The sequence below is a fragment of the Benincasa hispida genome, chromosome 6 (assembly GCF_009727055.1).
Source record: "Benincasa hispida cultivar B227 chromosome 6, ASM972705v1, whole genome shotgun sequence".
NCBI lineage: Eukaryota > Viridiplantae > Streptophyta > Magnoliopsida > Cucurbitales > Cucurbitaceae > Benincasa > Benincasa hispida.
In genome coordinates this window covers 44,403,059-44,428,183 of record NC_052354.1, presented here as the reverse complement: position 1 = coordinate 44,428,183, position 25,125 = coordinate 44,403,059, and the positions used below count along the sequence as shown (strand labels likewise).

Below are 25,125 nucleotides of genomic sequence, written 5' to 3'. Positions count from 1 at the left end.
GGAAAATCAGAGACACCTTGGAGAAGAGCATCAAAGTCAAGCTGAGGGGCAATTGGTAAGGCTTGGCTAGTGAAAATACCCATGCTGTCAATACCTCGAGTCTCATCATTGTGTCAGGCATCAATTTCAGATTGAACGAGATTACAGTCAACGTTAGGTATTGAACGAAATTACAGTCAACATTAGGGTATTTTGCTTTAACAACGCCCATAGTCAGCATAACCCCACACTGAAGGCAGTCATCCTCTATCTAACGGTATGCCTCAGTTTTTTGGAAACTTTCAGCCAAGTATTTGACATCTGATAGCTTGGCTCGAGCTTCTTGCAATCCAGTGTTAACTGTGGATAGCGTCTCCTTTAGGTCATTGATCTAATCATCGTACTGAGATTGAAGTGTAGCTAAAAATTCTCGAGAGTAGGCAAGCTGGGTGGATGCTTTAGCATGCAAAGTCCATACTCGGTTGAATTCTCTACAAGAAACATAGTTCTGCTTAAGGATCTCCATCTCCTCACACAACTTCGCATGGTTTTGCCTATGAATAGGCTTGGCAAAAATCTTTTTGGGGTCCCTGGGGTGGGGAATCACCGGTTTGATTGGGGATGGGGGTCAAACTGGAGATAAAAAACGGATCCCCGACAGGGAACGAGGATGGTATCCCCGCCCCGTCCCGAATATTTTTTTTTTAGTAATTTTAATATATATATATTATAATATATATATACACACACACACACACATACAATAAACAGTAGCTTAAAGCTACTATTTATTCTTTTAACTTTTTTAAAAATTTATTTCCTAATATAATTATATTAAGCTTTTTATTAAATATAAAATGTTTTAATTATTTATTTAAATAAAATAATAATAATAATACTATTTTATTATATTAAATATTTAAAATTTCAATATAAATACTAAAATTTAATTATTTTAAATAAATAATTAATTAAAAATAAAAATATAAACAGATAATTTTTCCCCGCGGGGACCCGATCCCTGAATGGGATTCTCGACCCTGACCTCGACTCCCCAAAACGAGGAATGGGGTAGGTACGAGGTTTATAAATCTCTACGGGGATGGGGATGGGGAGTGCATCCTCGGCCTCACCTTGCCCCGTTGCCAACCCTACCTATGAACTCTACTTCGTTGCTCAATTTCTGGCAAGACATCATCATTTCATAAGATGCCTGTGAAAATGAGAAATATGAGAATAAGTACAGCCGTATGGAAGAGGCAAAGGCATTATCTAATATAGTCACTTAGCATGCGAAGGTGCTGTTGGGCATGTGTAATACCCGATTTGGGGTCGACATGCCATTGAGCTGGCACTTTTTCTTTTACACCAGTCTATTGAGTCATAGCTCGGGTAGGGAAGGTAGTTTCATCACTGTTAAACTCATATGGTCCACTAAAGTCAAAAGGATGTGAAGAGGACGAAGTAGATACTTCTGTAGTTGAAGGAGTTGGAGTGATCACAATTGGGGTAGAGATGTTATGACAAGGTGAAGTGTGAATACATAGATGTTGGGAAGGCGTTTCGTCAATTTGATTCTGGACGAGGTTAGGCCCCTTCGACACACCCGTAGAATTCACAAGAAGGAGGTTTGAAAGGCAAAATTGGGGGACACGAGCGTTAACCCCCAGTCCGTCATGTATTCTTTGGGGCATACTTTTGCAAGGAGCCACTCTTAAAAAAAAGTTAGAATAAGCTTCGAAGTAATATTAAATAGCTATTTGCATTCTATTTTCTTTTTTTTTTTAAAAAAAAAAAACAAATCAGTCAGACCAATGTGTGCTGATAGGTCGATCTTAAAGTTGTCGAGGAATTCTTGTTGAACCAGGCTAGGACCGTAGTGGAGCAAGTTGTAAGTCGAAAGAGCTGAGTCTTGAAATGTAATAGTTGCATTGGTCAAGGTAGGCTTGCAATCGATTGCATAAATAGAAAAAAATAATTTTTTAGAATAATTTATAAAAGTTGGTCTCGATCAAGCGAATATGTGAAAAACTTACTAAATGTCCAAAACTTAATCGGGACTGGAAAAGAATGGTTTCCGCGTTTTGAAGTGAGTCAGTCACCGTTGGCGAAAAACATTGTTTGCTCCGCCCCTTTGTAGTAATTAGAAATGAAAAAGTGGAGTTTCCTTTGCGAATGGTGACATAATAGAAGTTTGATGAAGATTTTATTTTCTTAAGAGTATATAGGGACATAAACTCCTCCATAGTGGTGGGATTAGAGTTACCCAGTTGGAGTCAGAGGACGTAACACCCTAATAGCACACGATAAGAATTTGGAAATAATTTGAAGGGTGCCACGTTTACGTAAGCTAAATATTGTTGAATAAAATAGTGGAGTGCAAGCCTGACTCCAAAAGTAAACATGACATGATAGAAAGCCACTTCGCCTAGGGGGGTTAGATGGATCTTCACCCAAGAAAGGAATTCTCATGTGCATCAAGTCAGGAATTCTAAATTTTCTCATAAGTGAATTTAGGGTATCTACGACCCAAGGGAGGGGCGAGGGAAGCCAAATTGTCACTTTGGAATCCACACTTCCTCCGAGTACTGTTTTGAGGCCTTTGGTTGGGAACGAAGTTAGAATCAATCAACACATCGATTCTAGGATCTAAGGCTCGATTATTCTCCATGGAAAAAAGGAAAAAAGATAAACCAAATAGCAAGTTACCTCAAGGAATGGGGGAATGAAGATGAAGATTGAAGTGTGGCGAGTTTTGGTGGCCGAATGAGTCATTTCTTAAGGAAATTCGGCACGAAAAATGAGACTTTTTACCAAAGCCAAGCTAAGACATGGATGCCCATGAAGTTTGAGAAGTAAGTCTAGCTAGACTCCACCTAAAGGTTATGGGCCTACCAGCTCAAGAGAGAGGGGCAACTGTGGAAGGTGGAATTAAACCTAGTTAACTTAATTAAATCCAAGGTTTGGGCGAAGGTAGTTAAGCTGAGAAAATGTTTCAATTAGTTTGATCGATTTGAGCTAAGAATGTAAGTCAGGCTAAGAAAGCGAGTCAAGTTGGGAGATTAAGCTAAGAAAAGCAAGTCGAGTTCGACAAGTGACTCGAGCTAGAAGGCCAAACTAGTAGGCTTTTAAATGGCTTTTACCTAGGAGTAATACTGTGAAACATGCATCTTAGTCATGCAGAGTAGTACACACACACATATATATATGCAAGAAATATATATATATATATATATAAGATAAAGGGGGAGAGGGGTCGGCAAACTCCAACCCCCCTCCAATTTGGAGAAGCCAACCCGTGAAAGGCTGGCAACCGAGTTGTGAAGCCCGACTGAAGTGAGAGAAAGAGGGGGGGGTCGACAACAGCCTAGGAGAAGCCAACCTGTGAGGGTTGGCAACTGGGTGTAAAGCCCGATTGACCTCAAAACAAGGTTGACCCTTTTTTAAAAAATATATATAAAAAAATATAGAAGAGTTGCCAACCCCACAACCTATATTCACCCTCAATTTGATTGGCCCAATTGAGGTAGGGAGTTTTGCATGGCCTTTTGGCCACTCATGAGAGTTTGAAGGTGAAATTTTCTCTACGCATGTGTACGTGAAGGGAAAGACATGTTATTTATGATGGAATTTTAGGTATGGCTTAGGTATGCATTATTCATGCATGAGCCATGAGTTTGCATTAAAAAGCTTCTTTTAAGATAATTAATATGAAGGCTAGTAAAATACCCATCTCTGTTTTATGTAACTCAATTATTGTTGTATTAATGAGATATAATCACATTGTGTGTAATAATTGGTAAATCAAGCGTCACAATTCCATCCAAGAGTCGAGCACATTAAGGATTGAAATGTGTAACGACTCGGATAGTGGTGATTCAGATGGAAAATGGACAAATTAATGATCAGTAATAGCTTGGAAGTCGAACTAGTTTCAGATATCACATGGACAACCTATATAATTATGGAGGCATGATCAAAGAAGGGGATGTTCTTCAACTCATACTAGTTTTTACCAGTTGAATTAAATTCAAGCCCGATTATAACTTGAGCATCGGAGAGAATTTGGCTCAACACCACACTGGTGTTAGCTTTACTCACACTTTTACAGGATATCAAGTTATTCTTCTTGAAAGCAAATACAAATTTACCGTTGGTATAATTTTTGGTATCAACACTTACAATTATTATTAAGATGAAAAAGATGGTTATGTTTAAATGAAAATTGGTTTTAATGACTTTGATGGAAAATTTGTAAAAATGATCGAGAGAGACACAAATTAATGATAAGGAAGTGGATGGTGAATTTTTAGTGAGAGTGTGGGGATTAGGAGAGATGGTGAGGATAAATTAAGTATTATATAATAAGACTTTGGACAAAATTGTCCTTACAAGATTATCCATCCAAGCCACTTTTAATATAGAAAGATATCGTAGTTCTTATTATTCTTTTAACAAGATATTCAAATTCAAATTAACATCAATATTTATTTTTATATAAAAAAACTTATATTGTTATATATTATTTTGTTGAGAGAGTATCATATACAGATGATATAAATTGTATTTGCTATGGGTCGCTGTGGACTAGAATTTTGAGTTCAGTATAAATATCAATGACAAAACCAAAGAAATGATTGCTACATAAGGATTAGAGAAGTGCAAGAAACGAGCCAATAGGCCAAGGGAGGAAAGAACCAAAAGGAAGATGAGAGTCAGGTTGAATGACCCAACTCGCTCGCCTCGGCCATCAAGGGTCCTCGTCCTGTAGGCATCTTAGCCCATTGAAGCCAACCCAAATCGACTTTTCCTATTCCTTTTTAGGTTTGGAACCCATTGTCCGCCACACTATGAATAGGGGGTCATAGAAACATCCAAAGTTAAGTTCTTTTGCCCCTTCCTAGCTTACTCGTACCCTTTGTTAAATATTGACTTGAGCATCGTAGGTCATATGGTACGCGTCATCTAGTGTTTTCTCTTTTTGTCTTACAATTCGTATTCCTTCCCCAACATTATAAATAAATTGTGAACGGTACATGTGTTAGAAGTGTCCTACACTCGCAGTTCGTAAATATTGTTAACATATTTTAATTATCAATAAAAGTATTATCGAGTATTTTTTTCAATAATTTTTTATTGATATTGCATTCTATAATAATAATCCGATAAACGAATCAATGGCTATAATATGAATACTTTAAACTTTATGTGGTGACATAAAAGATGATCAAGTTTTATATATAGCCAAAATGGTCTATAAGTATATGGATGAGATTGGGTACCTTATCCTGGTAACACTATTAGATACGGCCCATTTTGTATACGGATACAAATGATGCGATCCCAAAATCATTCATGTGGAGACATGTGAGTGGAGACATCCTATGCCATGAATTTGCATAAGACCGAATCTCGAAATAATCACTTTTTCTTTATGACAATTATTTACTGCTAAAAATGACTATTGGACTATAAATCAATTGTTCAATGGAGAATCAATGGGAACTTAAGGAGCAAGATGTATTTACAAGGGTAAAATGATAATTTTATCCTAGCTGTAAATATGAACGACCTGTGAAGGATCAACTTACTAATTATGGTTATAATGGATAGAAATATATCTATAGTGAGAAGAGTGCAACTATCGAGCTATAGTGGTATGGCTCGTTAGTTAACGAATGTTGATTAATTTAGTCTAAAGAGTTTAGCCAATAAATCTCAAATCGTTGGAATTCATGATTTGTAGATCCATAAGCTCCCCTACTAGCCCGTAAATTAAATCTTGGATCAGTGAATTAGGCAGATTTGAATTGTTCAAATCAAAATTGGAATTTTGAATTTAACGTGTTCAAATTCGGTTTAGGGTTTGGTTAATTATATTTGTTATAATTAACGAAATTGGATAGTCGATTAATATCTAAATGTGATTTAAATATTAAGTACATGAATTAAAATTCATTGTAGTGAGATTGGTGTTTAATTAATTTAATATTTGATATTAAATTAATAAAATTAATTAAATAGTTTAATAAATTAATATTTATTAATTTTATTTAAAAATTAAAAAAAGTTAATTAATTGAATTGTTTTTTATAAAATCATAAAGTATTAGTTTATTCATTAATAATAAAACTTAGTTTTGAAATCAATTTTCAAAAGAAATTTGAAAATTAAGAATAAATTTTATAAGTTGGAAAAACCCACCATGGGTAACACCTTATTCACTAATCCACTTCAATTCCACTCATAATTATGAAGAAGCAACTGGCTTTCATGGATTCAATCTGATTGCATGGTGAAATAGATTATAAATTGAAGTTTTTGGGCTGAGAATCAAGCTATGCATGCTGAAACTTCAAGCTGAAGCTTACTCCCAAAAACTTTATTCTTCCCCAATTCTATTCTTCTCAATTCAGTGTTTCCACCACACAATTTGAGTTAAAGAATAGTAGAGAAGCTCCTCTTGGTAGTCTACTAAAAAATTGAAGGTTCAATTCGTAAAATTCAACTAGAATTGAAGAGTTTTCATCAAAGGCAATATGTTCATAAAACCCTTTCCAAAAAACTGTTTCTATGCATGTTTTAAAACTCAAATTAAATGTAATTAAAATACTCATTGATTATGATTTCTTCCGCTGCATGCTAGTTTACTCTATCAATGAGTATTAGAGCATGATTTAAGCACTCAATTTTCGTGATTTTGAGTTTGGTGAGTGAATTTCTAAGATTGCATGTTTCTGTAATTGATGTGATTGAAATTCAACTTTAACATTAAAATTCTCTTTAATTATGAAGTTTAATTTGTAATTGGCTCTTGATTGATGAGCTTATATGTGTGCTCTAGAGTCTGTAATTTTATTAGAGTCAATAGAGTCCAAATTAGGCTGTAATTGAAGTTTGAAGAAGGCAAGCTCCGTAGTAGAAAACTGAAGAACAACTTCTGTCCAGACAGCGTTGCAATGCTGTCTATGGAGTGTTGCAATGCTGCTCTTGTTCAAGCCTTTGGAGTCATAATGCTGGGATGAGTGTTACAACGTTGTTCATCCTAGCCTAGAAAAGTGCACGTTCGTGAGTCGGTTCGCGCGGGAGGACGTCCAGTTTGATCGATTCGGTCTTCATTCGGTCTGGTTCAGCAACATCTGGTCTTAGGGTTGGCAAAAAAATCCGACGGGGCAGGTCCCCCATTCGGGGTGGGGATTCCCCGGTTTGACCGGGGATGGGGTCAAACCGGAAAATTTATTTGGGGCCCCGTTTGGAGACGGGGCGGAGATGGGGACAGTATCTCCGTCCCGACCCCGATTAATCCCCAACCCTGAATTTATATAATATATTTTTATCCCCTCCCCAGTCCCTTCTCGCTCTCTGCAATCTGCAACAAAACATCCCTCCCCTCTCGCTCTCGCTCTCGCTCTTGCCCTCGCTCTCGCTTCCGCCCTCTCTCTCATCCTCCCCTTCCCTCTCGCTCCCGCTCATTTCTCCCCTTCGTTGAAGTCTGCCACGAATGGGTCCCCGACGGGGAATCCCCGCCCCCGTCCCCGCCTTCAAATGGCGAGGATGGGGGACAATTTCCCCTACAGGGCCAGGGACGGGGGACGCCCCCCGCCCCATCCCGGCCCTGTTGCCAACCCTATCTGGTCTGGTTCAGCCTCAATTGGAGCGTTTGAAGTTTGGTTCGGGTGAGGTTGAGCAGTTCAAACCTCGTTTGAAGCTATTTTTAGGTTTTTTTAATTTTTTTTTTATAATAACTAGTTATTTTGCTTGCTTAAGATGCTAAAGTTGAACCATATTGGTGTTGTTTAATTATTCTATGCATGTGATGTATATTATATTTGAATTAAACATGCTTATGCATATAGTATGTCATTTAGATTTAAAATCTCACCATAAGAAAGCATGTTCATGCATAATATTATATTATAAGTTAGTTATAAGATATAGTATGTATGTTTAGGATTTCTTAAAATTAATATAAGTGTTATATGTTATGGATGGATAACATGTTTATTGTTTTATAATTTGTTATAAAATCATTCTAGACATTAAAATCCATAACAAAGATGATCGGTATGCTCACTTAGGTTAACAACTTGTTTTAATAGTGAAAATATGTCATTATCTTATAAAATATGGTTACAGACTAAATAGGTTCATAATCATGTCTAAGGCTGGAAATATTTAAGTTTACGGTTTACGTAACACCTCTTATCTGGGGATTATGACTAAAATGTTGGAGCTTGCGTGAATGGTGTGAGGTTTTAAATTGGTTCGACACCTAGACATCATAGGTCTATATACAAATATAAGTGTTATATTTGCATAAATCATATAGATTTAGGTTGTTTAAAATTAGTCGGAATATACCTAAGTAAAAGAATACCTAAACATTTAGATCACTTTAGTGGGAGATTAACAATATATACGATATATTGTTTTTAGCTCTCGTGTCCCCAAGAGTTCACACCACAAGATCCATACTTGGTTTCGTGTCGTTTTTACCACAACTGCTCCATTCGAAAAGTGTTTGCATGAGTCAATAACAAGGTGAATGGGGGAAGTAGTTCATAGTAAGTAGGTGAAGGAAAATTCTACGGTCTCCTCCATTAGTTTGAACCGTGAGATTCCTATGTTGCGCTTGCTGTCGTTTTAGGTGGCATTAGCCAATCGTTAACCGCGACGATCCTTTCGAAGGGTTGTAACATGGGATTTGGAACAACCCAAGCTTCATAAATGAATAGGATTTTATAGTTCCGTCTTGAACATTGTCTTCTAAGTCGGGGGCATGTTCATTCTGTTCTATAAAATCTAAAAATGACGGGTCACATTTACAAGAGTTACTAAATGTTAGTTCTTGACTGAAAACGGTAATCAAACTACTATAAAAATAAGAGTTATTTTGAATATAGTATTTGGTAAAGATTGTCTTGCTTCAGTGAAAGTTTGACTGCCCCTCTGTAGCATCTATTCTAAACTCACTAAAGTATCGTTGCAAATAAATAAAGAAATATGGGTACTTTATTACGTTTACTAAAATTGGATTTAAATGCATAAGTTTAATAGAATTTGTTTATTTTTTAGCAATGTCGAACTCGATTATATAACTTCTAGCTTCCGACAAATTAAATGGAGAAGGTTACTTTGACTGGAAATTGAACATAAACACAATTCTAGTGGTTGGCGACCTAAGGTTTGTTTTAACAGAGGAATGTCCTCCTTTTTCCAGTTCAAATACTAACCGAAATGTTCAGGAAGTTTATGATAGATGGGTAAGTGCTAATGAGAAGGCGAGACCTACATCTTGGTGAGCATATCTTATGTGCTCGATGAGAAACATGAAGCCATGCCTACTGCTCGTGAAATCATGGCAATGTTGCAAGAGATGTTCGGGCAACCGTCATCTTTAGTACGTCATGAGGCTATAAAATATGTTTATAACTCACGCATGAAAGATGAGACCAATGTTAAGGAGCATGTCCTAGACATGTGAAGGAAATATAACATGAGAATTTCCACGAGCAGCGGAATGATCGTTCCAAATTCCATTCGAAATTGAACATAAACAATTACAGTACAAGAAACGAAAACTTACAGGTCATGCACAATACGAAATTATAACATGCTTTAGATAATTAAGGGATCACAAATACGTACCTTTGAAGACTCATTCTTCAAACTCCCTCGATCACAAATGCTCGTTCAGTCTCCAAGACCGCAACACATGAACGCTCGAACACAACGACCGCAATACAGCACGACCAACAGTAACCACCATACGAACACTGCGAGCACACAATGAACAACCTCCAAAACCTCGAACTCAGTCAAGTTGAGTGAGGACACCACCATAATGGCTATCTTGGTATTCTCGGTGTGAGAATCCACAAGTCAAGTTGGGTACCTCATCCTGATAACACTATTGGATGCAACTCATTTTGTATACTGATACAAGTGATGTGATCTCAAAATCATTCATGTGGAGACATGTAATTGGAGGCATCCCATGTAATGAGTTTGAATAAGATTAGACCTCGAAATAGTCACTTTTTCTTTATAACAATCGTTTATTGCTAAAACTGACTATTTCAAATTCAATAGCTTAGGGTAACTTAATCTTAATCCTGAGCTAATTATGAACTCTTGTTTACTCGGGATTATCCTTTGATTTGCATAGGTGAGAGTAGTCCAATAGCACTGCTCAATAAGCCTCCCATTTTGGGGATAAGATCGGATAGATAGCCGGAGGCATAGTTCTGCAAGATGGAGTTCACGTCTACCCAACTTAGGATTAGCAGATAGATTATTCTCTTAAGCATTGATTCATAGTCTTGAACAATGGGGTCCCCTCTCTCATGATTGAGTGGGTCATGGTTTATAAATTGGACTATAAACTAATTGTTCAATGGAGGATCAGTGGGAGCTTAAGAAGCAAGATGTATTTACAAGGGTAAAACGATAATTTTGACCTAGTTGTAAATACGAGCGATCTGTGAAGGATCAACTTATTAATTATGGTTATAGTAAATAGAAATATATCTACAGTGAGAAGAGTGCAATTATCGAGCTATATTGGTATGTATCGGTAGTTAACGAATATTGAATAATTTAGTCTAAAGAGTTTATCCAATTAATTTCAAATCGTTGGAGTTCAGAATTTGTAGGTCCATGAGGTCCTCTACTAGCTCGTAAATTAAATATTGGATTAGTGAATTGGCCAGATTTGAATTGTTTAGATCGAAATTGGAATTTTGAATTTGACGTGTTCAAATTCGGTTTAAGATTTGGTTAATTATTTTCGTTATAATTAATGAAATTAGATAGTCGATTAATATCTAAATGTGATTTAAATATTAATTACATGAATTAAAATTCATTGTAGTGAGGTTGGTGTTTAATTAATTTAAGATTTGATATTAAACTAATAAAATTAATTAAATAGTTTAATAAATTAATATTTATTAATTATATTTAAAAAATAATTAATTGAATTGATTTTTATGAAATTAATAAAGTATTAGTTCATCTATTAATAATAAAACTTAGTTTTGAAATCAATTTTCAAAAGAATTTTGAAAAAAAAAAAAGAAATTTCATAAGTTGGAAAAACCCACTATGGGTAGCACCTTACTCACTAATCCACTCCAATTTCACTCATAATTCTGAAAAAGGAGTTGATTTTCATGGATGCAATATGATTGCATGGTAAAATACATTATAAATAGAAGTTTTTGGGTTGAGAATCAAGCTATGCATGCCGAAACTTCAAGCTGAAACTTACTCCCAAAAACTTTCTTCTTCCACAATTTCATTACTCTCAATTCAGTATTTTCAACATACAATTTGAGCTAGAAATTAGTAGAGAAGCTCCTCTTGGTGGTCTACTGAAAAATTGAAGGTTCAATTCGTGGAATTCAGTTAGAATTAAAGAGTTTTCATCAAAGGTAATGTGTTCATAAAACCCTTCACAAAAACTGTTTCTATGCATGTTTTAAAACTCAAATTAAATGTAATTAGAATGTTTATTAATTTTGTTTTCTTCCGCTGCATGTTCGTTTACTCTATCAACATGAAAGTCAAGTGAGTTTCCTTATTCGGATTTTGCCATGAACAATATTAATTTAAAGTGGAATTCAAATTGATAAAAACAAATATGTTATACAAATTAAAATTATATTAAAATAAATAAGTAATAAACGGACATTTTTGAACATCGTGTAAATATAAGATATTTCTGAGTAAAAATCTCACAAAACAACCAAAATCATCAAAATACTACCTAACATATGCAAAAATATTTATACAAAATAATTATGATATTGAAAGATATCATACATCTGTAATTCCAAACAATTATAATTTCGAGTATTTAAACATTCATGTTATCTACATCAAACAAACGATCTCCAAGTATTTGGCATTAATGCCTATTACATATTTTAAATTAACTAATAGACAATAACGTCAAATATTCAAATGATTATTTGGTGAAAATTTGAGGTTAAAAGCGTAAAATTTGAAACCCAAATACCAAATCGAAATAAGACTCAAATCTCGAAGTAAAATCGTAATATTTTGAAACATGTGTACTAAATTAAAATTAAACTCAAAATTCATAAGTATAACATTTTGAAACTCAATAACGGGTAAAAATTTGATCAATGTTTAGGGATAAAAATGTATTTTTCTTTCTTTCTTTCATTCTTTTCTTTTTTTCTTTTTTCTTTTTCTTTTTTTAAAAAGGAAGTATAAACAATTATTAGGTAACACCAATTTAAGGTTTGAGAGACCGTTGGATGTAATAGAACAATACATATTTGGGTGCTTTGCTAGTTTTTTTTTCCCAATTGAGTTCTTAATGTTTAAAAAGTAGTTGAAAATAAATCTAACAAAGCTAAATTGACAGAATCTTAAAGAAGATAACCTTACCAGATTTGGAACAATAATTAAAAACTTCCCTCAATTAGAATTTTTTCCCTCTAGGTCTACACACAAGTTCATCATCATAAATTCATACGGCTAAATTAAAAAGTTTTCCTACCCATTGTACTAATAAAAGTGAAAATGTTTAAAATACATTAAAGTAAATTGAACATTTTTTAGTAACGAAGACTATTATAAAAAAATAGCTCAACCCTCAAACATTACATCATCAACTAGTATACTAAAAAAAAAAAAAAATTGAACCTCAAATGATAAAAAAGGTAAAAATCGTCCTCCCGAACTTTCAAGTGTACAATGTAAAAGTCAAATTCTCAAACTCTTAAATGGACGAGAAAACTGAGTAAATTTGTTTTAATTCAAAGGGAGGAGATAGAATAAGTACGAGAGGGGGAGGTAAAATAGATTCAATTTCTGCAAATTTGAAAGGAAAGATTTCCCAAAACATAAAAGGAAGCAAGAGTTACATGATCACACCCCTTTTGTTGCATGAATCTTGATTCTGGTTTGGTCATATTTTCATAGTGTAATTTTGTTTTAGGTAAACTATCAGTTTACCACTTATTTTTTTCTCGTTTCTTCATGTTATTTCCAACTATGTTCGTAAAACGAACAAGATGTTAAAACATCTTTACTTTTAAATAGCCTCACAATGTTTTTTCTCTCTCTCTAAAAACTTACTTTATTTAAACAACTAAACATCAATACAATTCTCGTGGAGAACAGAGGACATCCAATCTGAGAAATAAGTCTCCTAGTGGACTTTATACATTTCTTGAACAGAAAAAAATAATTGAAAGCATTGCAAGCAAGAGAGTGAGCCACAAAATTTAAACTAAGATTATTTATGGTATTTGAATTTTTGGAAATATACAAAGAAATACATAGAGGAGAAATGAAGTAGTAATTCATTTAAAATTAAGGGCAATTGGTAGTACTCCGGATCTTAAAAATGTTCTAAAAACAAAAGTAAGTTTGATAGAAATTTGTGGATACATATTTGAGATAATATGTGGATAAATATCGAATAAACTACAAATTAGAGGACCTAAATTATATATATATATGAAAATAGCCTAAATTATATTTTAAACATTATTTAAAGAAAAAGTTACGTAGCGAGTATTTTTGAATTGGCTTCTTCCATGTGGGTTTTAGAACTGAACAAGAGAGATAGAGATGGAGCCGCCGACGCCGACCGAGAGAGGAGACAGAGCCGATAATGGCGAAAGAGAGATCTGCATCTTCCTGGAAAAAGAATGGTTTCAAATTTCTCTACGAAATAACAGATCGTCAAATTTGCAAAAAGTTCTACGTACGATCGGCTCATTGACTCAATAAATTCATAATTTCGGTGGTCAGACCACACAGTGCGGAAAATTCAAGTAAAGTAACTCTTCACACCAATCATTTCCTATCCATTTCCCCGAAATAAACCCTAATCATCTTGATTTCATTATGATATCTTTTCCCCATTTTTACAGTTTTATGTAATTGTTTAATTGAATGTGGGGACAATGAGATCAGTTTTGTCCATTTCATGTAATTTTTTGTCTCGATTTCAAACATCTTTATGTTTCTTCTGTCTCTGTTCGTCGTTTTCATGTGGGTCGTGTTGTTCTCGAGGAAAATAGTTTACCCATCCATGTTCTGAGTATGGGTTTTTCAATTGACTGAATTTTCCCAGAAGTTTGAAGGTAATTTCAGCTACTTGAAGTTTAGAGGCTGAACTTTTCTCTGTAACTTCTGTGTTTCTTCTCGATCAATCGGCCATGTTCGTTTATTTCTCTTCCAAAATCCATTCCCCAGTCATTGTCAGATAAGAACACGTAAAGGGTAGTGGTTGATATTTTATTTGAATTGTTTTTCAGTAGACAAAGGACAGGGCAGTTTATTTAGTTATCCAAAGCTAGAGAATTTCTGCCAACTTTCCATGACAAAATCTAGGTAATGTCAGGCTCCCTCTAGAAAATGATGCTTGCTGATCTTAACATTTATTCTATTATATAAGATTGACTTCAACTATTAACGCGTTTCTTCAGTAGTTTAATGGAAGCTTCCTTCTCCCTTCTGAAATCAATTCATTGTCAATGGCCATTTCGTTATAAATATTTATCTTGAGAGTAATTCGTTAGAGATTGTGATTATTTTGAGTTTATTTCTCGGTATTTGATGGTACAGAAGAGGCCTTTTCATGTCTACCATGGTGGTGAATTTGGAACTTCGAATCAAGAGCCAAAACGAATCAATATGTTCCAGACGTGAGTATATATAGTTAGTACAAGAACATTGATTTTCTGTACATCGATCCATTTTTTTTTCTTACGTGTGTTTTTCATTTGTGTTTCTGCAGAGCTGTTGGGGAGGATAACCTGTTTGCTTGTCTCGAACCTCTGATTCGGAAAGTGGTAAGACGAGTCTCTTATGTTTGGTTATAACAAAATTGAATAAGATTACATTTGATTTTAGAATTTACTTTGACAACCTTGTTTCTTTTTAGCTTTGCCTTTTTAAGTTAGCAATTAAAATTGTAGTCGTTGTAGATAAAAGGAAAGTACTGTGGTGCCTTGATGGAAGCCACAATTTTTTATTTCTCTATTTGGCTATAAATCCCTGTGTTTTTTTTCTCTATTTTATTTTTCATCTCCCTTCAAGAAGGATCCAATGCAGTTTTAAAGAGTTTCCAAAAGACCCTTGAGCATTTGATAGTGTAGGCAGTTGCACCAAGTTATGGGCCACCTAGTCTCCAACACCACTTCTAAGTTTAAATTTCAAATTGCGGATAAGTATTAAATAGCTAAACAAGGATAAATATATGGAGATGTGGCTAAGAATGTCATTCTAAAATGTTCAGATAAGCTGCAGCCATAGTTAGTGAGCAAACCTTTGGTTTCGTTCTTCTTCTTCTTCTTTCTTTTCTTTTATTACTCATATTTATTTTTCTTTTTAGAGGAGGAAACATGGGCCGCAAAACTTTGATTTCAAACATTTGATATTCTATTCTTTGTTCTCTGTGTGTGCTTATTAGGTAAGAGAAGAGACAGAAGGTGCCATTGCCAAATTTTTCCCCTCATCTTGGTAGGTTCTTTACATCTTTACACAATCATTGCTCTATTTTTCCCATCAAACTCTTGTGAACTGTCTCTCCTCCTTTTAATGCTTTTATTCTCTAAGTTTGTCTGCCATCAAGTTCAGGATCGCTTTTTTGATTTTTTGTCAATACAAATGGTTTATCAATTAGTAAAATCTGTTCATTGACCTGCATTTTAATGCATGATAATTCACCAATCATTATATCTGTCCTCTCGCCCTGTGCTCCAACTGATCTTAGCTTCCTTTTGGTTCTCCAGCAGCTCAGTCAGTGAATCTGAAACGACAGAAGGATATAGTGTGCAGCTTCTGTTTGAAAGCAAACTGCCTGACCAGATATTTACAAACAGTCAGCTGAAAGCTGAGTGTGGCAGACCATTGAAAATTCAGCTATACGATGCTAATTCCAAAACTATTGTAAAATATGGTCCACTATCATCGGCGAAGGTGGATATTGTTGTCATTCATGGACTATTTTCCAGTGATAGAGAGGATTGGACTGAGGAGAAGTTCAATGCCAAAATTTTAAGTGAAAGAGAAGGTAAAAGACCTTTATTGGCAGGACCCCAGAGTATCGTCTTGAAAAATGGGGTTGGATTAATTAGTGATCTTAGCATAACTGATAATTCCAGCTGGATACCGAACAAGAAGTTCATACTGGGAGCTAGAATTTCACAAAAAAATTCTGGAGAACAAAGAGTTAAGCCAGCCATAAGCTATCCTTTTTCTGTCAAAGACAGCCGTGGAGAGGGTAAGTTGTGATTACTCAACATTTACAACGAACACCACTTCCTTCTTGTGCCTTGTTGACCTATGACTTTTTCTGGGTACCAGATTTTTATAAATCATAATTTTGTTTTAAGCTTAAAGCCTGTAACTGATTAATTAGTTACTTTTCAGGGTATACAAAGCATTATCCTCCAAGCTTGCACGATGAAGTATGGCGTTTGGAGAGAATACGAAAAGATGGTAAATTCCATGAGCAGCTTGCTTTGCACGGAATTGTCACCGTCAAAGACTTTCTCTTGTTGAATGGAACAAATCAACCCGAGTTGCGCCGTGTAAGATAATTTCTCTGGTCGTATTAACTATAGTTCTGCATCGTTTATGTTTAGTTGTTCTTTTTCATTTGTTTCCGTCATCCATCTGACCGACTCTAAAAAGAATAATCTCACGACTCACACTTTGTTTTTCAATGATGACATTATAGATACTTGACCGAATGTCAGATAAGACATGGCGCAAAGTTTTGGGTCATGCAAAAACTTGCATTATGGATGATTGCACAGTTTCTAGATGCCCAAATGGATGGAATGGGGTAATTATTCTGTTCAACTCCATCTGAAAAATTGTCATATTTCTGCGCATTAGTAAACTATGACTTCATTTTTTGTATTTAAGGAGAAAAGCAAACAAAAATGGAAAAAGGAATCATGGTCTTTATCAACTGAAAAATCATGCTTCACTCTTCTAATATGAATTTCTGATCTGGAACTTAGTAGCTGTCATGTTCATTGCAGGCATTGGTTGAAGATCTGAATAAGCCAATATATCTGAACAGATTTGATGGGCAAGCAACCCCTAAATTGTCATTGACCTACCAGCAAGCTGGTCCTTCGTCTATTTCTCCAAATCTAGGATTGCAACCTCTGGGACCTGGCATCGTACTTTCACAAGGTATAAAAACCGTTCATGAATGATATAATACAACATATTCTTTGTTCTTTCAACGTTTTTGATGATCTTCCTACCCTTCTTAAATAGAGCGTACAACCAAAGTAAATGTTTCTACGGAGATTTTACTACCTCTGATGTAAACATAGTAGTAGTCTGTGTTTTGATGCCTTCAGATTCACTTTTCTGAGGCAATTGATTTTTGGAAAGTAAATGATACCAAAAGGGGTAAAATGGCTTCTTTATCCAAGCGATTCTACATGCTTCTTTCCAACTAATATAGTCTGTGCTTGAACCATCGGTTTGATCTGGTTAGATCTGTAGTTTTTCGGCCTTTTAGCATGAAAAATTCCTCACTTTAAGGTTCCCTTAGTTGCCTTATTTCGTTTCTTTCTTGTTTAAGGCACATGGTTGTCTCTGAGTGTAAACTATATTTTGAGTTCAAATATGTTCCTTTTCATGTCTTGTCCTATAGAATTTATAGTTCTCTAAAGAAAATCAATTCTATTTTCTGAGCAGAGAACCTGCAAATTCGTGCTCCAAATACTTACAACAGCGAAGAAGATGGAGCACAGCCATCGATTTTCCAAATCTATAACAATCCCACGGACCAAGCTTTTCCTCAAACACTGCAGCCTGATTACACTGTAGAAGAATGTACATTTCTACCACAATCTCCAGTTTACTTCACTCCAGCACCAACCGAGCATGGAAACCATTTGCTTCTTTCTTCGAGTTATGCAGCGGAGACTGGAGGGTGTGGCATTTTCCCTTATCTGGATCACGGGGCTGATATCTTAAATGGGGCAGATTAAGTTTCAAGCTGCTGTTTAGAGTATATCAGTTGAATCTTCAAACCAAAATGGCTAAGCCATTCTGATTCAGATACCGTCTTGCCATGCTCGATTCTAAAAGTGTCAAGCAACTTCATTTGTGGGTCTTAGTGTCAAGTTACTGCACACCCAAGGAGAAAAGTTTCTGCTAAATTTGCAGGTCCTTAATTTGTTTAAATTTGTTTTTTTCCCTTTTTGGTAGATACCTATTATGTGTTTTCCTGCAATATTTTTGCTTTCCCTTGGGGCCAATGTGTAGCAAATAGTCTTAGTAAAGAGTCTGCTTTCCTCATTTTATCTTTGTTTCAGCTGTGCAAGTTGTAATTGTTGCAACTTATAATCAATTAGAAAGGGAAATGTTTTTCTTTACAATAAACATGTCAAAGAATACAGGTTCCTACATCAGGCGGCCTTATAGGTCGAGGGATCGGATCACCATGCGGTGACACAACGACATTCTCGATTCAATTTATATAGCGTTATGGAGTACTATTGAGACAAATCAGATACGGCAACTGAAGGAAAAGAAACCAAAGGTAACGAAATTATACACTTGGGGGAAATAGATCTGAGCAAAGCATTGATTTGTAAGAAATAGTAGTTATTTCACGTCAATTCCCCATCTAAATATATTGGAAGAGAAGAAATAATTTCAAAAAAGAATGAACTTAGATCTTCGTTCGTCTGGACGATTAGAGATTTCGTGAGGCGTCGAGTTGAGTTCTAAAGTTTGGAGTTAAAAAGCCTTTGTTTGAATGTAAAAGTTGTTTAGTTGGAGTTGGAAAGAGAGAGATAGATGGAGCTCTTCTATAAATGTGTATAATATTTCAATAGTGAACACTATAGAAATGGGTGGAGTTTGTTAGTTATGGCCAAACACCCCCCTTACATTGCATTGGTATACTAAAAGCTATGTTGATGTGCATGTGTTAGGCTCACTTTGCACAAAGAATTGCACTGGTGTGGTGCGGTGCTGTGTTGCCCACACATCGATACTACATGAAAGTGATGCGTACCTCCATGGTTGATGGGGTTGCTGCATGTATGGCTCTTTCGCTATCACGTGTTTGAGGACTTATTAGAGGTGGAGATATTGAGACAATCAAGTGTTATGGACACTTAGATTGGCTCGATGATTTTTCTTATTGTGGAACGAGTTCTAGGGCCAAGCTTGATATGTTCATTTCGTTGCTTGAAGATTTTTTTTTTCCTCTTATGCTGATGTGGGTTTCAAGGGCTTCTCAGAGCTCATTTTTCCCTTTAGATCTAGACCTTAATTGAGGTTTAACCTACAACAAAGTTGAGCTGAATATTCTTATAATTGGTCTTCTATCCAAATAATTGAGATTTTAAAATTTATAAACATTACTTTTACCGTAGATTTAAAAAATCAAAATAAAAATCTCCCTATTTGTTTACTCAATATTTTCTATTTTCCTAAAAGGGAATAAGAGTAAATTTGCAATTACCTCATTCTCATATCATGTCATTCCTAAGAGAGTGGCATCTCTAGTAAATAATGTAAATTCAAGTGGCAAATTGTTAGGGCTTAAAATATCTAGTTTAAAGTATTCGATTGCCATTGCCTGTGGAAGGGGAAAAAAATTATAGAAATAAATAAAAAAAAAAAAAGAGAAATCTCTCGAACTTTCCTTGTACATATCATCTGCAAGATATTTTCATCTCTCTCTTTCTGTTTCTACCGTCAGCTCCCCCTTCCGTATAGACCACACGCCAATCGTTGAAAAACCCGACGCAACAGAGCCTCTTCTGCTTCTTCTTCCTCTGTTTTTCAACTCCACGGCGTTGCTATGGTGATCTGAAAATCGTTTTCTACTCCTTTTGTTTGGTGTGCTGGTTGTATTTCAAGATTCTCCGGCTTCTCTTCTTTCTGATTCCGTTTTTCCATGGATCGGGGAGGAGGATCCGACGGCGGAGCTTGCTATTACGCCATACTCGGTATTCGTAAGGATGCCTCCCTCTCTGATATCCGTACAGCCTATCGCAAGCTCGCTCTGGTATTGAATTTGAATTCCGTTTTCGATGTACTTGATCTTTCTTGTTTTGTTTGATTAGAGAGTGAATTTGTGAAATCTGAACTGTGTTTCTTGTTTTTTTTCATTTGTATTGTGGTAAAAGAAATGGCATCCGGACCGCTGGACGCGGAATCCGGCGGTGGCTGGAGAAGCTAAGCGGCAGTTTCAATTAGTACAAGAAGCGTATTCAGGTGAGATCATCGGTTCTTCCGACCCTAATCCCCGTCAATTTGGTAAACGCCGTTGAATTCCCCGTCAATGTTCATAGGAAATGGCACTAACGCGCGTTAGGTTGCTCCGTCTTCCTCCTCCTATCTCACAGTTCTCTCCGATCAGACGAAGAGGTCCGTTTACGACGCCGGGCTTTACGATCCGACGGAAGAAGACGATGAGGTTCGTGTAGTTTTTTTTTTTTTTTTTTTAAAATTTTAAAATTATTTATTATTTAATTATTATTGCATTTTCCCCCCTTCTGCTTTTGCTATGGGTTTAGATATTTTTGGCATGCCATGATTGTATACACGAAAAGAAGACGTCGTCTCTATTAATATATATATATTTACTTTTTTTTTTACCCTTTCGCCGTTGTGATCATTTATCATTTCTCATTGCGTTCAAAAGCTGTCATCCAATGGCGTTTTTAAAACTTCCCTTTTTTAACCTTCCTTCTTAAAATGGTTTTTGTGGAATTGTTTTCTATTTTATAAACGATTAATTTATTTTAAAAAAACTTCATATTTTCAATTTATTTTTAAAATGCCTCTATATACTTTCAAAAGTGAATACAAAAAAATTGGATAACTCTATCATCTTAGTTATCTTCACACGGTTTGAAGTCTTTATTTTTGTTTGAATTTGTAAAGGATTTATATTTGGGGTATTTTCAAATATAGAAAATGAGCTAAACTATTTACCCATAGCAAAATTTACCAAATTTGCTACATGGGTCCAATCTTATTTTTTAATGTGTGTAGATAGTTTCATTTCTTTTCCATTTATAAGAATTTTTCTGGATAGTTTTTAAATGTTTACAAAAATATAGGAGTATTTTGTAAAAGGATGAGAAATATTGTTATAATTTAGTAATTTTAAAATATCCTTATTAAACGTTAGAATATTGTTTGAAGATTCAATTTATGTTCAGAAGTTATTTTACTCCAAGGTACTTTATAAAAAGCCAATGGTAGTATTGGTAGTTTTGGAATAAAGGTCAAAATTTAGAGGTATTTCTCACAATTTAGCTTTTCAAAATTAATTTTAAGTTTAAAAAAAATGAAGAAAGCTAGATTTACTATGAAACAAATTTTTAAAATACCGCATAAGATAATAACCAATGTGTGAGAAATGAGGGGATTATTTTTAAACAATAGGTCTTATTTGGTAATAATTTTATTATTTTTTTTTTTTTTAAATTATGCCTATTTTACTTTCCATTTTTAGCATGATTTCCATATTTCTAAATAGAGTGATTGAATTCTTAGTCATATTTTAAAAACAAAAATAAATTTTTTAAAGTTATTATTATTATTATTATTTTAAATAATTGGTTAATTGTAGATAACCAATAAAGAAATTTGAAGGTAAAAGCAATTTCTATATGTTTAATTATAAAAAAAAAAATGAAATAGTTATCGAATGAGATCTTTAACTTTTATAATAGAAAATTTCTACTCGTCAATAGAAGTTAGAATTGGTAAATTTTTGAAGGCCCGATTAGTGATTTCAAATTTTGTCTTGAACGGATGTATTGCCTTTCCAAAAAAACAAAACAAAATAGAAAGTGTTATTGTTTTAGCTTTTTTCTGTCTTCTATGCCTTCACATTTTTTTCTATTACCAGATAGAGAGAGAAGCAAGAATTCTTAATTTAGAGTACTACTTGATAAGTACGTACTTTGGTTAAATAAACACAATAAGTACGTAATTCTTGTTATTTTTAAAAAAATTAAATTTTGTTTGGTAATCATTTAGAAAATTGTGTTTGCTTTTTTCCCTTTTTTTTAATCTTCTTTAAGATTTTTTTTTAAAGAAAAATCTTCTTTAAGATTTTTTTTAAAGAAAAATCTTCTTTAAGAAAATATTAACCTAACTATAAGGAAATTTTTTATTATATATAATTCAGAACTATATATTTGTGTTAAATGTAAATTCAGAAGATAGCTTGGATTTTAAAAAAGTTAGTAAAAAGTGGATAATGAAATAAAAAAAAATCGTTTGTCATCGAATAGAGTTATAACTTATAATTTCGGTCTTCAAATGAGAAAAATAAATACTTATGAATCAGTGTTTTTTAAAAAAAAAAATTACAAAACTTATGGATCAGATTTTGTGAATCATATTTTCATTGGTATGTTTAATCTTTTTTTTAAGCATATGTTAATACATTGAATTGGTCGAGTTTAGAAATGGGCACTTTCGTTTTAGTCACTATAAAATACTTTAGTGGTCTAGTGTATGGAAATGATTTTAGTGAATTAAATTTTATGAACTTACAATTTCTATAATAATCTGCAAAAATCAAAAAGAAAAAAGAAAAAAGAACAAACAAATAAAAAACAAACTACTTTTGGAGTAGAAGGCATGTTTGGACTGAAAATTAATTTTGAATATTCTCACATCATTTCATATTTCAATTCGATTTTTGTTTGCAAATCTCAATGGTTCTTTTGTTATTATTATTACTTTGTCTGACTGTACATTGTTGAGAATTTCACAAATATTTTAAGAATTAATAATTCAAGTAAAAATATTTAATTTTCTATTTTTTGGGGGTAAAATGCGTCCTCTTTTCCGCTTGCGATGCAGGAATTTTGCGATTTCATGCAAGAGATGATCACAATGATGAACAACGTCAAACCGGAGGTAAAATCCTGACCGTCCAAATTCCCAGGCAATTAATCTCAGCCATTGATTGTCTTTAATCTTAGGTTAAAAATCTCGTAAAAGTAACAATTTAGCTCTCGAGTTTAATTTATAACAATTTAGTCTCTCTAGTAGAAATTAGTAGAAACTAGTGTTAATATTTTATATGATTCTTTTTTTTTCATAAATAAATGAGAAATTTAATATTTTTATATGATAGAAAGTGTACATAAAATAATAAAAATTGACATCTAATTTTAATGAATTTTTATGTTAGAGACTAAATTGTCACAAATTTGAAAATATAAGTATCAAATTGATATGTAATAAAGGTGAGGACTAAATTTACCCAAATGAAAAGTATAGTAATTAAATGTTACAAAAAATTATTACTTTTATGGAATTTTTAGTATTTTAACCTCGAATCTTTCGAATATTTGGTATCCCCTTTCGGTTTCTCTAGGGTGACAGCTTCGAGGACCTACAGAGGATGTTTATAGAAATGGTCGGTTCAGATGGCGTGGGAATGTTAAACGTGAACGACAATCCAACGGCCTCGAAGCGGCCACGTCCCAACGGTTCCAGATCTAGCGCGGCTAAACGGAGTTCCTCTCGCTGCTAAAATCAAACGGCCCGTAACTTTAAGATCTTTTCATTCCTATTGGACAATGACGAAAATATTCTTAGCTGACGTGGAAATTTCCTTGGGGGTTCCGAAGGGTGGGTGACCTGGTAGGGTTTTTTAATTTAATGTAATTTAGTGCAAGTTGGAGGGGCTTTAAAGTCTTTTCATTGCTAGGGAATATTTTGGCTACTCTTTTTCTTTTTTAATTTTCTTTTATCAATAATAATTATATAAGTTCATTTTCTACTTGTACGGCATGTCTCATTTATGTGGAAAATGTGTTCTCTTGTTTTTCACAAAGTTTTAATATCCATTTGGTCCTCCTTTTTCTTTTCATTTTATGGGTTTTTTTTTTGTTTTGTTTTGTTTTTTAGTTTTTTTGTTTTTTGGAATTCTACTCAACGACTGATTTATTTAATCCCTAAAATATGGCTACAAATTCGTATTAAAAATTTTCATCCATAAAAAGTTTATGATAAAATATACAAAATAGATATTATATTCCTACACTTTGAAAGTTGTATGGATTTAAATTTTAAACTAAGAATTGTATCAATTTAAATCTTAAATTTTTAGATTGTGTCAATTTCAATTTTCGTATCAATTTAAATTTTGAATTTTTATAAATGTATCAATTTTAACCATGAATTTTCATAAATATATCAATTTAAACCCTTTACTTTCATAAATATATCAAAATAAAATCTAATTAAGTTGATATAATTATAAAAGTTTGAGGTTTAGATTGATACGGAAAGACAATAGTTTTTAAAATGTATTTTCAATAACTTTTGTCAAATGTGTTTAAATAAAAACAAATTAAAAAAAAAAAAAAACTTTTTCTCAAGTTAGTCCAAACGAACCTTTAAATTAATGCAACTCCCAAAGATCAAAGTTTTATTTGATACAGTTATTAGTTTAGAGTCTAATTTGATACAACACCCAAAGTTCATGGGTATAAATTGATTTTGTCCAAAAGTAATATTTTAAAAATACAAGGACTAGAATAATCTTTTGAAGTATGAGGGTTAAAGTATACGGAAGTTGAAAATATGTAAACCAAAATAAAACTTTTAAAAATAGAGAAGCACCTAAAAATTATTATTCTTGATTTTTCGAATAAAGTATTATATTTTTAATTTCCATATTAATTATTTGAAAAAAATATCTTTTTGGTTCACAAATTTTCATTTTTGGTCTCTAATGTTTTAAATTTGTTATTTTAGTGTCCTCCTATTAATAAAATAATTAAATTTAATCTTAAAATTGTAATTGTGATGTGTCGTGATGACTTAGAAAAAAGTATATATTTTTAATTATTTTTCCTCTTCTCTCTTCTCTCTTCTCTCTTCTCTTCATCTTCTTTCTCCCTCCTCTGAGTCTTCCTTTCCATCATTTCTTTTTTTTTTCTCTATCGTTTTTCAGCAACGTTCCCTTCCATATACGAACTGTTGTGCCATTTTTATTTAAAATTCATCTCTCTACAATCTCAGCACTTCTCTTTAACATTAATTTTGTGAGGCATGGATGTAGCTCTGAAACTGCTCTCTAATTTATAAGATTATGTTACTCTCTTTCTTTCAAATTTCTTGAGA

At 33.7% G+C, this 25,125-nt stretch overlaps 2 protein-coding genes across 8 annotated transcripts; both read left to right on the top strand.

Annotated features, from left to right (window-relative positions):
• Positions 1–13,536: 13,536 nt before the first annotated feature.
• LOC120079664 (calmodulin-binding protein 60 B-like) lies at positions 13,537–19,153 on the top strand. 7 transcript variants are annotated; one of them, XM_039033959.1, is made up of 10 exons: positions 13,537–13,796; positions 14,286–14,358; positions 14,593–14,672; positions 14,765–14,819; positions 15,440–15,489; positions 15,762–16,252; positions 16,402–16,562; positions 16,712–16,819; positions 17,022–17,178; positions 17,695–19,153. In XM_039033959.1, the coding sequence occupies exons 3-10, from the start codon at positions 14,662–14,664 to the stop codon at positions 17,988–17,990; spliced, it is 1,329 nt and encodes a 442-aa protein (XP_038889887.1). In that variant the 5' UTR covers positions 13,537–13,796; positions 14,286–14,358; positions 14,593–14,661; the 3' UTR covers positions 17,991–19,153. The 7 variants fall into 7 exon arrangements, with proteins under 7 accessions (XP_038889887.1, XP_038889884.1, XP_038889888.1 ...); XM_039033956.1 differs by having other exon boundaries at positions 14,283–14,358; XM_039033958.1 differs by lacking the exon at positions 13,537–13,796 and adding an exon at positions 13,819–14,108.
• Positions 19,154–19,619: 466 nt separating this feature from the next.
• Positions 19,620–23,830, top strand: LOC120079666 (chaperone protein DnaJ). The gene is made up of 5 exons (XM_039033961.1): positions 19,620–20,026; positions 20,148–20,235; positions 20,367–20,437; positions 22,849–22,905; positions 23,369–23,830. The coding sequence occupies exons 1-5, from the start codon at positions 19,916–19,918 to the stop codon at positions 23,525–23,527; spliced, it is 486 nt and encodes a 161-aa protein (XP_038889889.1). The 5' UTR covers positions 19,620–19,915; the 3' UTR covers positions 23,528–23,830.
• Positions 23,831–25,125: the final 1,295 nt, after the last annotated feature.

Coding starts and splice junctions, on each gene's coding strand:
- LOC120079664 (XM_039033954.1), top strand. CDS start 14,584: ATGGTACAGAAGAGGCCTTTTCATGTCTACCATGGTGGTGAATTTGGA. Junction 14,820..15,439: donor AACCTCTGATTCGGAAAGTG/GTAAGACGAGTC, acceptor TGTGCTTATTAG/GTAAGAGAAGAGACAGAAGG. Junction 16,820..17,021: donor GCCCAAATGGATGGAATGGG/GTAATTATTCTG, acceptor TGTTCATTGCAG/GCATTGGTTGAAGATCTGAA.
- LOC120079666 (XM_039033961.1), top strand. CDS start 19,916: ATGGATCGGGGAGGAGGATCCGACGGCGGAGCTTGCTATTACGCCATA. Junction 20,236..20,366: donor AGTACAAGAAGCGTATTCAG/GTGAGATCATCG, acceptor CCTATCTCACAG/TTCTCTCCGATCAGACGAAG. Junction 20,438..22,848: donor CGACGGAAGAAGACGATGAG/GTTCGTGTAGTT, acceptor CTTGCGATGCAG/GAATTTTGCGATTTCATGCA.